We start from the raw sequence: 11,822 nt of genomic DNA on the forward strand, positions 1-11,822 counted from the left end.
CCGAGGGTCGCAGCTGCGCCTGCGCGGTGCCCTCGCGCCCCCTCGCGGCGCGTGCGCAGAGAGCGGTGCAGCGGGCGTGAGGCGCGGAGGGGACGCGGCGTCTTTTCCCTTCCCTGCTTCCTTCCTTTCCTTCATTCCTTTCCTCCCTCATTCCCTCCGTCATTCCTCGGGCTGTCAAGGCCGGGACCCGGGGCCTCGGAGAAGGGTGCTGCCCTCGCGGGGAGGGCGGGCTGCAGCTGACAGGTATTTATTAGCCAGAACGATGGGCAGGAGAGCAGCGGGAGTCACTCGCCCGCCCCGGGAGCCGGGAAGGGTTTTCCGCAGTCAGAGCCTGGCGTGGGTTTCGCCGCTGTGAGCTGGCCCAGTGTCTTCTTGTGTTGTTTGTGTGTGTGTGTACAGCGGCTTGTGGCAGCTCCGCGGCTCCCTCGGTTTTACCGATTCAGCCCCTTTAAGGTTCTCTTTGGGCTTAGAAGAACCACCAAAATAGCTGGGTTTGGTTGGTTAGTTTGTCATGTGCTCGCTTTCTGCAGGTGTCCGGGTGCAAGGGAGGTTTTAAAGGGCCCACAGGCATTCTGAGAGGAGCCCAGAGCATTCCCTGCCTTTGGAGCTGCTGGGAAGGTGACACAAGGACACCTGTGAGAGGGGACATGGAAGGTACAGAGAGTCCATCTCTGAGCAGCACAGAATCACAGAATCACTGAAGGGTTTGGGTTGCAAGGGACCTTAAAGCTCATCCAGTGCCACCCCCTGCCATGGGCAGGGGCACCTTCCACTATCCCAGGTTGCTCCAAGCCCCGTCCAACCTGGCCTTGGACACTTCCAGGGATGGGGCTGCCACAGCTTCTCTGGGCAGCCTGTGCCAGTGCAGAATAGGCAGCTCTGAGCAAAAGGAGAAGCTCAGAGAGGAGACTGTTGTCCAGGGCAGTTGGCAAAATGACTCAAACCAAAGTTAAGATGGTTAAAAGAAGATGTGGGATGATCTGACAGAAGCTGAATTGCTGAGCCAGGGCTCAGCCTCACAGGATGGTGTCACTGTCATGCTGTGGTCTTTCCGTGGTGCTTTTGTCTTGAAATGCTCAGGTAAAGGGCATTTTGTAGGTGTGTTTTGCTGCTTAGAGAGGTAGGTGGTACTTGGGTATTTCTGTCAGTATAGCATGAGGAGTGCAAATGTGGGGGTTGGTTTAGGAGATGTCAAAGAACCTCGAAGGGGGAATTAGTAGTTTATATCAAAGATCAGTGGAGAAAGATGAAAGATCTGTAAGCTCTTAGTAGATCTGTGTGTCTGCAGTAGGGGAGTGGAGAAAGGTGAAGCACGGAAGGAAATGGAAAAACTGGATCAGCTCCTAAATAGTTTAATTTTGTTAGTGTTAAAAAGCCTGTTTGGAAACATAACATATGCCTTGCGTTCCTGTTCATTTTATCCTGAGAAACAGGGTCTTTGAGCCTCGAGGCTGATCTTGGTGTGTGCTTTGTGTTTTCAGTGGGGAAATGAACCGAGAGTTGCTGCTGAGGTTTGAAAACCTGGTACAGCTCCGCGGTGCCTGCCGGCAGCTGCGTGCCCTGTCCTCCAGGAAAGTTTGTGGAGCACCATGGAAGCCTGTGCAGTTCTCTGCACATCCCATGGGGTCCCTCCTTCTGCAACCACAGCTCTGGCAAAAAGACACATCAGTCAGCGCTGCCTTATCACAGTGCAGACATCTAGCCACAAAGGAGGTAATTAAGGACATCCAGTAATCCCTGGGTTTGTGTGGAAGTACAAGAGCTCAGTTGGAATATTTAATTTTTTTTAAAAAAAAGGTGCTTTATTCTTGAATATAGAGAAGTTGTTAGAAATCTGTAAGACAAAATGTACTTAATGTGTAATTTTTTTGCCATTCCCTCTCAAATACTGACTTAGGCATAATGAATTTTTGCTGACACTGGAGGAAATGATTGCAAACAAAAATGGAAATGGTTTTATTGATTTTTGTCCTTGTTCTGAAAAATTAAAAATGCAAAAAGATTAAGGGTAGTGTGCTATACATTTAAAATGTTCATTATGATGTGTCAAGTCATTAATTTATTGCAATTGGTATTGTAGTAAAAAAGATGTCTTTACCTCATATGGCTCAAGAGCATTGTCTTTTTAATATTGTTTTTGTTATTTCTTAGTTTATGTATTCCTATCTATGTGTCTAATTCCATGTAGGAGACAAAAAAGAAGAAAAAGAAGATTCCCCTGACTAGAGGTGAAGTGGAGATAAGGCAGAAGATGACTGTGGAGGAACTGGCACAAGCTATGGGCAAAGACATAGGTGAGAGCCTGCTCTGGGGTCTGAAACAGCAAAATCTGCCACACCCCTTCCACCAGTGGGAAAGGCAAAGATGTCTTCAGTGGCCTTAAGTGGCCCTAGTTAGTGGTTGTTGATCCATCCCTTGGGAAGGGAGGTTGTACCCAGCCCCAAGGAAGTGTTGGGAGACACAGTGCAGACTAAAGAGAAAAGAAGTCGGGCCAGCCAAAGTACCAGGCCAGACATCTAAATGTGAAGAAGCCAGGTCTGTCTGCCACCTCCAGCAGAAGGGCCTCAGATCCATGCGGGCTGCTCCTTATGGCTGTGCTTCCCAGGGGCTAAATTATTCTGGAAGGAAAACATGGCACCCTGCTTTGTAAGAGCTGGACCCCTGTGAGTTAAGAACTCGTGGCTGAAGAGCTTCAGCCCAAAATCCAGAGTAGCAGTAGGAATTTGGGATTCAGGAGCAATTTGTGTTTCATTAGAACAGTCATTTGATTAACTGGGAGTGGGCAAGACTTGTCTGGCATTGCTCCCTGTAGCAGTTTTTGACTACTGTAATATGTTCTGTGTTTCTACAACCAAAGAGAGGAGCATATGGTCAGATGTGTCAAATTTCCTTCCTCCTTGAATCGCTCCTTTGCTGTTTGCTTTAGATGAGTTTCAGTTGTTTTCTTTTTTGGAGTTAATGGAAAAGTAAGCTAGGAATATCTGAGTGAAAAATAAGATGGTAGCAGCTAACAGAGTAGTAATTTTCCGTAAATCTGCAAAAAGTTCTTCTCTGCGAGTATGTAGATTAACGGCAACTTTTAGATAAATCTATCTAAGGGAAAACTCCCTTGTGAATAATACTTATTAGCACAAAAAAAAATTAAAAAGCCTAATTAAGTGGGTTGGGTGGGTTTTTGTCCCACGTTTTTGTGGATGTAATTGTTAAATGTGTTTATGTTTTCCACAGATCATATTTATGAAGTGCTGCTGTACACAGACATTAACCTTGATTCAATAGAACCAGATTCCATCTTACATGAAGACCACATCAAGATGATTGTTCAAAAATCAGGAATGAAGTATAAATCAGCAAAACTGAAAGAGGAAAAGGAAAGAAAAAACACAGATGCTGTGAAGAGGCAAGTTGTGAGCTGTTCTTTTTGGCTCTTTTAGTTCTGTGTCTTTCTGCAGGTCTTCGGGGAGGAGGCAGCCCCAACTGTGCAGCACCAAGTGCTGGTAGATGCCTCTTCTTAGCTGTTGTGGCTCAGTGAATTTTTTTTGGCGTTTACAACCCCCATTTTTGCTCTAATTACAGACCTCCTGCAGACCCAGCAGTACTGACCCCACGGCCCCCAGTTGTCACCATCCTGGGACACGTTGACCATGGGAAAACAACCTTACTGGACAGCCTGCGGAAAACCCAGGTGGCGTTGATGGAAGCAGGAGGCATCACACAGCACATTGGGGCTTTTCTTGGTATGGTCCAAGTCCATGTGCTCATGTCTAACACAGTTTCCTCTCCATCTCACACAGCAGGCTGACTTGCTGCCAGTTCACTAGGGAAAAAAGGTGCCACATAAATGGTGAGAAAGGAAACCATAACATAAAATGTCTGTTGCTGATACCTGTCATAGCTATGTTGATGGAACTTCAAAGTGAATTGTCTGCACAGTTGAAATTAGACTGTTTTGGATTATGGAGGATCCCAAGACACTTCCTCCTTCCTGAGGCTTAAACAGCACCTGTGATCTCTGTGCCAACAATTGCCTGACTGCCTAAAACATGTCGTTATTATTAGAATGCTCTCAAAGGAGTGATGCTTGATGTACAATACCTCAACTAAAGCTGGGTGAAGTGCTGATTTTGAGCCGTACCATTTGTTCACAGTGCACATGCCTTCTGGGGAGAAGATAACTTTCCTTGACACTCCTGGCCACGCAGCCTTTTCAGCCATGCGGGCGAGAGGCACCAACGTCACCGACATCGTGATTCTGGTGGTGGCAGCAGAAGATGGAGTGATGCAGCAAACCATAGAGTCCATCCAGCACGCCAAGAACGCAGGAGGTACAGTGTGGGGTGCTTTGGGAACCTGGCTTTTACCTCTCAAACCTCCTTGGACTGGGATCCACAGAACTTGGGGAGTAACTGTCCTACTCCCATTCATCATCCCCTGAGATGTTTGAAAATGTACTGAATGTCGCAGTAATACATAAAGATCCTAAAATACAAATATTTCCAAGACAGGGGTTCATTGTTTGGGTTTTTTTTTTTCCTTCCCTACATGGATAACTCCTCCAGCTTCTTCCTGGTAGCTCAGATCTCAATGGCTGCTCAGGGAAGAGGCAACAAGTGAGACGATGATCTGTTCTAAGTGGCCATAACTTGCTGTAACCTTTTCTAGCAGCTGTGGTGCTAGCAGCAGGTTTTGGTTAGGTTGGTGCTGAGTTTGTGTGTTCTCTTTCTAGTTCCTCTTATCCTCGCCATTAATAAATGTGACAAACCTGAAGCTGATCCTGAAAGAGTAAAGAAGGAATTGCTGGCTCACGATGTGGTCTGTGAAGAGTTTGGAGGTGATGTTCAGGCTGTAAATATTTCTGCACTCAAGGTAAGATTGTGGTAGGAAAAATGATGGTGTTCATGGCTGTCTGATACGTGCAGAGAGATGCATTTTTATTTGGCAGCTGGAAAATAAAATGCTTCTCTTCCTGGTATTTGATACCTTGCCATGAGCTCAGTGCTACTGGCTCTTGCCAGAATTATTTGAAACACACTGAAATGTATTTTGAGGCTCAGACTTCCAGCAAGCAATAATATCTCGTTTTTTTTCTGGTAATCCAGTCCAACAGTTTTGTCTCTGATATCCTGAAGTCTTGCCTGGGTGTTAAATGTCATCACATTTCAGTGGGGGAATTTGGCACTAAGGGTTCAACTTCTGATCTCACTTTGATTGGGCACTTCCTTTATTTGGTGTGGTTTTGTGTGGTTTCATGCAGGGGGAAAACCTGATGGTTTTGGCAGAGGCAACTGTTGCTCTGGCAGAGATGTTGGAACTGAAGGCCGATGCCACAGGGCCGGTGGAGGGGACTGTCATTGAGTCTCGGAAAGACAAAGGGAAAGGGTGAGTCAGCTGCCACCTCTTCGGCTTCAGTGAAGCACTTTGTAACAACACAGACACGCTGCTCAGGGCACCTGTGCCTCAGTAAATAAAGCTGGAGCACTTTCTTTGCAGGGTTTCTAACTAAAGCCTTGAAATACTGCTCTGCAACACAAGAGGTTGTAAACCAATGGGGCAAAATTCATCATATCCCTGAAATGAAATCCTGTAACAGGAAATAGTTTAAAATGGTAGAATGTGTTTTTTAAGATGTTATTAAAACAGTAGGAATGATGAAGTTAACAGTCAATACATAAAAAATTCTTTACAAGTTTTGTGTAACGTGACATTCTACCCTTAAGTATCTTAGTCCTCCATTTGCAGGTTCTGTGTGAATGAGGTGTGTTCTGCCCTCTTTAAAACTGAACTGAATTCTAGGAAATTGTTGGGATTTGTTGTTTGGGGTTGTTGTTTTTTGTTTTTTATTTTGGGTGGGGGTTCACTTAATGTGTAAAATCATTCTCTTCCTGGGTTCACAAATGCCAGATTTTGGATTGATCTGCAGAAATGAAGAGTACAGTACAGATTTTGGGATTTTTTAACTCACTTAAAAATTAGGTGAGTGCTCTAGTAAACATCACAGGAATATTCTGCCTGTGATGGATCACAAATCCATCCTGGTTATGTTGTGCCTACACTGACCGTGAAGACAGGGAGAAACATCACTTGCATTTTGTCTGTTATTTTTCTCCTCTGCTCTTCACTAGTCCACTCACCACAGCCATCATCCAGAGAGGAACTCTGAGGAAAGGCTGTGTTCTGGTTGCAGGGAAGACCTGGGCAAAAGTGCGTTTCCTGTTCGATGAGAATGGCAAAGCTGTGGATGCAGCCTCACCAGGCATCCCTGTGGAAATCATGTGCTGGAAGGAATCCCCTTCAGCCGGAGATGAAAACCTTGAAGTAGAGTCTGAGGTACAGAAAGAACTGTTCAATGGAAAGTTCCCACTGCAGGAAGGTGGATGGGAAGGAGCTGAGTAACAAAATAAGTGAGAGCTTTAAATCACCTGGATAATTTCATGAAAGGTCGAGCATGGGGATTAAGGGACCTGAGTTAGATGCTCTAGAAGAGGAATGAGGGCTTGCACTTTGCCTCTTTCTTTTTCCACCTTTCCCCTGCTGGAGTGTCCTCATCTCCATTGGAACAATCCAGTACTTCAGGAGATCAGTGTTTTAATTTGAGAAAGAGAGAACTCTTGTCTGACAAAGAGAAAATGCACAAAATACAGCTTGAAATAGGTGTTGCGAGAGCTGGAAAAACACCACATGAAAGAATGAACAATAAATTCTCTTCTGCAATGCGGGGATACTGTAAAAATAGGCCTTGAGTCATGTGGTAGCTTAGGGAGGAAAAGCTCTTGTCTCATTCTGTGCCATCTGTGCAGCAAAACCTATAGTTAAAAGTGAAGGAAAATGAGTGAGCCTGTAGAGAAGATGCAAAAGGATGAGACTGCATTATTGCAGAGCATTCTGATGCAGTGCTTTAAAGGTAATCTTTCTGTCTTCCTGCCCAGCAAAGGGCACAGGAAGTTGTGGCTTGGAGGAGCTATGTTGAAGAACAGGAGAAGATGAAGAAGGATCTGGAAGTTATTGAAGCAAAGCAAAAGGAACACAGGTTGGAATATGAGAAGAAGCAGCAGAAGCTGTCCCACCTGACCTGGAGACAGAGGAAGGCAGCGCTGTACAAGGCCAATAAGCATGTGATGTTCTCAAGGCCTAAGGAGAGAGCAGAGATGGATGAAAACACACTGTCATTAATAGTTAAAGGTGCTGTCCCTGTCTGTTTGCTGCTCCTTTGATGCTGTGCTTCTCAAATGCTCAGTCTGAAACAGAGCTCTAAATTAAACACAGTTTCTGTTACCAAAAGTTTAATCAGTTTAAAACTGATTATTGAACTGCTCTCCTGAGAGCAGGGGCATCAGAAAGCGTCCAGTGGGCAGAAGGACGTGCTTCCAGCAGGGCCAGAACAACAGGAAAACTTCACATGCCCAACCCACTTATCCAGGAACTCCTAAGTAAAATCCATACATATAAACCCCTATATAAGCATATATATACACATATATAAAACCCTATATATATAAATAATAAAAAATACAAGCTATAAGCATTTTGCGTCAGCAAAATAGAGAAGAACAATTATATATTAAAGTGGGACAGGAGGAACTTGGTTTAACCTCATGTAGTGATACTCAAGCAGTGACTGTAGTTGAAAACCTGCAAACTTGACCTGACAGTGACAGCAGATGTAGAGTCTCTGGCCCTACTGTATTTATCCAGTTTATTTTTGGAATTAACAGGCTTTTTGGATGAATTTTAACATACTACTCGAAATACAGTGACAGATGTCAAAAGACTTTGTTGCATAGTGTGGAGTTGACAGTAGTTGTATTTCTGTGTCTTTGACTTGCACAAAGTCAGCAGTACTTCCATTTATCCATGCAGGTGATGTGGATGGATCTGTTGAAGCTATTCTGAATATCCTGGACAGCTACGATTGTGAGGATGAATGTAAACTCGATGTTGTCTACTTTGGAATGGGAGATATCAGTGAAAATGATATCAGTCTTGCTGAAGCATTTAATGGTGTGTGTTTAAAAATCATTTTACAATTTTGGAATTCCTGACTTACTGAAATGGATAGGCCTCAGTCAAGTTTTCTTTTCTCAATAAAAATTAGCAGCATCAATAAGGTAAATTTATGTCAATCTTAAAAATGCTTTCTTGAACCTCAGGCTGGTGCAGGAGGGGAGCCTGGAAGTCTCATGGAAATGGAAGGACTCTGGAAAAGCTGTTGCCAGAAACTCAGTTGTTAAGGTTAAACTCTGACTCTTCACTCAGGGTGCTTTATGATGTTCACACAGGGCAGAGCTAGAAAAGCAGGTTAGAAAATCATTTCCTTTTGCTCAGGGAGGCAACTGGATCTAGGACTGAGTCAGTTGTTGCTGTTCATCCCCTGTAATTCTCACCTGCTGCAGAGGGTGAGGTCAGTGCACCTGCCATAGCCCACAGGTGGGCAAGAATCATTTAGAATTCACTTCTAGCTTTATTTGGACAGCTAAGTTAGTTCTCCAGCCCAAGAACGAGAGATCTGTGTCCTTTATATGAGCTGTGTGTGTTATTTTCTGCTTTGATACCTCCAGCTCTGTCATCAGGGACTCTCTATGGGCTTTTTTGGGCCATTTATTTCGGTAGCAGGTTTGTAGCAGTCCGTGTGCCCTAGTGAGTGAGGCAAACGGTCCCCCCTTAAAAGAGAAGGAGGAATAAAATGTACCCTGTGCTGCAAAATTTCACTTTAACTGTTCAAAGACTCATCTCTTGTAGTCATCACTTGACAGTTGTTTCATTTATCAGGTGTAATACTTGGATTCAGTGTGAAAGCCAATGAAAGTATCAAAAAGCTGGCTGATAGAAAGGGAATAAAAATTAAACTTCACAACATCATCTACAAACTCATAGAAGACTTGAAGGATGAGCTGAACAGCAGGCTGCCCCCAACTGTGGTGGAAAGTACAGTAGGTGAGTTTTCATTGACTGATATGTTTTTGCCTCAGAATGTGGCCTCAAGTTTATTCCCCAGAGGAGTGTTCCTCTTTTATCAGCTATTTTATACTACCCTGTAACTGCTTTTCTGTTTTGTTAAAAAGCATGGCAAGTAAAAAAATGCAGCCTGCTTCTACCTCGTGCCAGTTTGTTATTCCTATGGACTTCAACTTTATTTTTTACTTTTAGGAGAAGCTTCTGTTCTTGACACCTTCTCTGTCACAGCAGGAAAAAACAAAATTCCAGTGGCTGGATGCAGAGTGCACAAGGGGCTGCTGGACAGAAAAATGAAGTTTAAGCTAATCCGCAACAAGGATGTCATTTGGAAAGGTGAGTGGAATTCCCACAAAACATGGATTTGTGTTTAGTATTTTTAGACATTGCTAGTCCCCTGGGAAGTTAGTACCAAGGATCCTAGGGCAATCCTGAATTCTGTCCAGGATGGAGAGGAAAGCCACCAAATGCTGGTGTACTGTTCCCAGATCTTTTTCCAACCATCCACTCTGGTAGGAAAGAGTCCAAAAGAGCTGGTGTCTGACTTCCATTAACCCCAACACCCACAATCCCGACGTTTTCCTGCTTTCCTTGTGTAGTCACAAAGTGAAACATTAATTCTGCAGGAAGGGCAAGCCAAACCACTCCTCTGCTCTGCTGCTGGTGGCCTCTCTTTCATGCATTTTCTCTTTGTAGGATGTTTATCATCACTGAAGTACCATAAAGATGATGTTCAGGTAATAAAAACAGGAATGGATTGTGGATTGAGTTTGGACAAAAATCTGGAATTCAGTATTGGAGATGAAATTATCTGTTACGAAGAAAAAGAAGTTCGACAGACAACTTCCTGGGACCCGGGCTTTTAAAGACATTTTAACACATGAACACTAAAGGACAAATATTATATTCCTGGCTGGCTTTTTAAAAAACTCTTAACATTAAATGAACTTCCAGAGATGCAGAGGAGCTGTTCTTTACATCAGAGCACTTCAGATACATTTTGTATCTGAAATGTTCTGCTTCTCTATCATGTCAAGCAACCAGCTTCCCTCAGTGGAAGATGGGATAAACCACCAGAGTCACTACAAGCACTTCAAGTGTGTAAAACTATCACGGTAAAATATTTCTGATGACAATCTCTTGGATCCAAAACAGCTGAGCCATCTCTGCCCTCCCCTCCCAGTGCTGCTGTGCACTATTTCAGTGTGTTCTCTGCATTCTGTCACCAGGACTCCCATACCCCATTCTCCAGCACTGACCCACTTGCAGACCTGACTCTGGACCTCTGAATTTCCAATTCTTCCAGATCAGAACTGTCTCATGTTAAAGAGACCACATCTAAGGTTAGCTCAGGTGTTGGTTTTTTCCCTTTTAAAACTGGTACCCAGTATTCTTTAAATCAAGTTGCTGCTTCGGTGTTATACCAAGTATTTCACCCTAGCTGGCAGGCAGCACCCAAAGGTCCACAGGTTTTTCTCACTGATCAGCAAACACAGCGCCACAAAAATAAATCCTTAAACCGTACAGAAGCTCAGATTTTTATTGTCTGGTACATTTACTTGTCTTCTGGCTTATTGAAGCAGTATGTCAGACAGCACTTGCCACAGTAGTGTCTGTCAAAGTGACTGGCCATGAAGACTCCGGCGCCACACTCCTCCGAGGGGCACTCCCGGCGCAGGCGGCTGATCTTGCCGTTCTCATCCACCTGGGAAGGACAAACAGGCAATGGCTCACATACACTCTCCACCTCTTAGCAACAAAAATAATTCTGAGTATTTTCCACTGGCATAATAGTTTTTGTAACAGTAACTACATCGAACTTTTGGAGATAAAAGTCAGAAGGGCTCAGCTGCAATAGATCGTGTGCCTTTTATTTAACACGTAGGATGTTTGCAAATAGAATGAGTTTAAATATTAAATACAGCAGGCTCTGTGCAGACCAGTTACAGGCTCCACATCCTCCCTGGTGAGAGATGAGTCTCCATCAAGCTTCTCGAGTTAGTTCTGCCTACCTTGTAGTACTTGAGCACTGCAAGCTTAACCTTCTTTCTCTTATGCTTGTTCTTCTTGGGAGTTGTGTAAGACTTCTTCTTCCTTTTCTTAGCACCACCACGAAGTCTCAGCACCAGGTGAAGGGTTGATTCCTGTTTGTAAAGCACATGAAAGAGACTCAAAATGCTTTCTCAAAGCAAGTGCAGCATTTAAGCAGGCTTCCTGCTTTTACCTAGAGAAAGTACATCTGAAGTGCCAGGCACTTAAGAAAGCTCTAAAAGGATTATTTGCTATTAAGGTGGCATCCCAAGCTCCCAGCATCAACACTGCCCAATCCCTTGATTTGGCTAAATCTATTAAGAAATATTTCTTAGTCAGCAAAGAAAAGGTCAGTCAGCTCTGCCTGTGCCAGTTCCTGGGTACTGCACTGCTCTGTCCACCCTTTCCTACTCACTTTTTGAATGTTGTAGTCGGACAGTGTGCGTCCATCTTCCAGCTGCTTCCCAGCAAAGATCAGCCGCTGCTGATCCGGAGGGATGCCTAGTGGTGAGATAAATCAGGAATAAATGACAGGAGTGAGCTACAACAGGCTGCAATAAAATCAAAAATTGCTGCAGAAAATTACAACTGTGTAAGGCATACATCAATCCACTAGAGTGCACTGACAGTAATACGTACAACATATACGGGTTGATATCAATATTTAATAATCAGTAAGTGCCGATTGAACCTACCCTCCTTATCCTGGATCTTCGCTTTTACATTTTCTATAGTATCAGAAGGCTCAACCTATTACGAAACACAACAACAGAATCAAAACGCGCTGCACATTTCAATTAGCCCAGATAGGCCGAAAAACCACGAGGAGCTCCCGGCACACG

At 44.1% G+C, this 11,822-nt stretch overlaps 2 protein-coding genes across 3 annotated transcripts in view; one reads left to right on the forward strand and one right to left on the reverse strand.

Annotated features, from left to right (window-relative positions):
• Positions 1-39: 39 nt before the first annotated feature.
• Positions 40-10,485, forward strand: MTIF2 (mitochondrial translational initiation factor 2). Of its 2 annotated transcripts, XM_017745338.1 has the most exons (15): positions 40-243; positions 531-654; positions 1,482-1,713; positions 2,189-2,294; positions 3,229-3,400; positions 3,577-3,737; positions 4,149-4,325; positions 4,727-4,866; positions 5,255-5,379; positions 6,123-6,327; positions 6,927-7,179; positions 7,858-7,998; positions 8,767-8,931; positions 9,145-9,285; positions 9,646-10,485. In XM_017745338.1, exons 3-15 carry the CDS (start codon positions 1,489-1,491, stop codon positions 9,813-9,815), a joined length of 2,181 nt encoding a protein of 726 aa, XP_017600827.1. In that variant the 5' UTR covers positions 40-243; positions 531-654; positions 1,482-1,488; the 3' UTR covers positions 9,816-10,485. The 2 variants fall into 2 exon arrangements, with proteins under 2 accessions (XP_017600827.1, XP_008640257.1); XM_008642035.2 differs by lacking the exon at positions 531-654.
• The window catches only part of RPS27A (ribosomal protein S27a), a 2,475-nt gene continuing 1,113 nt past the window's right edge, over positions 10,461-11,822 (reverse strand). The window contains exons 2-5 of the mRNA XM_017745231.1: positions 11,676-11,730; positions 11,396-11,481; positions 10,962-11,093; positions 10,461-10,654 (exon numbers count right to left, since the gene is read on the reverse strand). Coding sequence (XP_017600720.1) covers positions 10,505-10,654; positions 10,962-11,093; positions 11,396-11,481; positions 11,676-11,730 — 423 coding nt within the window. The 3' untranslated portion in view covers positions 10,461-10,504. The remainder of the gene's footprint in view (positions 10,655-10,961; positions 11,094-11,395; positions 11,482-11,675; positions 11,731-11,822) is intronic.

The sequence above is a fragment of the Corvus brachyrhynchos genome, unplaced genomic scaffold, assembly GCF_000691975.1.
Source record: "Corvus brachyrhynchos isolate BGI_N302 unplaced genomic scaffold, ASM69197v1 scaffold69, whole genome shotgun sequence".
NCBI classification, from domain to species: domain Eukaryota; kingdom Metazoa; phylum Chordata; class Aves; order Passeriformes; family Corvidae; genus Corvus; species Corvus brachyrhynchos.

Excerpts from the sequence above, each read along its gene's own strand:
- MTIF2 (XM_017745338.1), top strand. The coding sequence starts at position 1,489 with ATGAACCGAGAGTTGCTGCTGAGGTTTGAAAACCTGGTACAGCTCCGC. Across the intron at positions 1,714-2,188 it reads GACATCTAGCCACAAAGGAG|GAGACAAAAAAGAAGAAAAA; the intron begins GTAATTAAGGAC and ends AATTCCATGTAG. Across the intron at positions 3,738-4,148 it reads GCACATTGGGGCTTTTCTTG|TGCACATGCCTTCTGGGGAG; the intron begins GTATGGTCCAAG and ends ATTTGTTCACAG.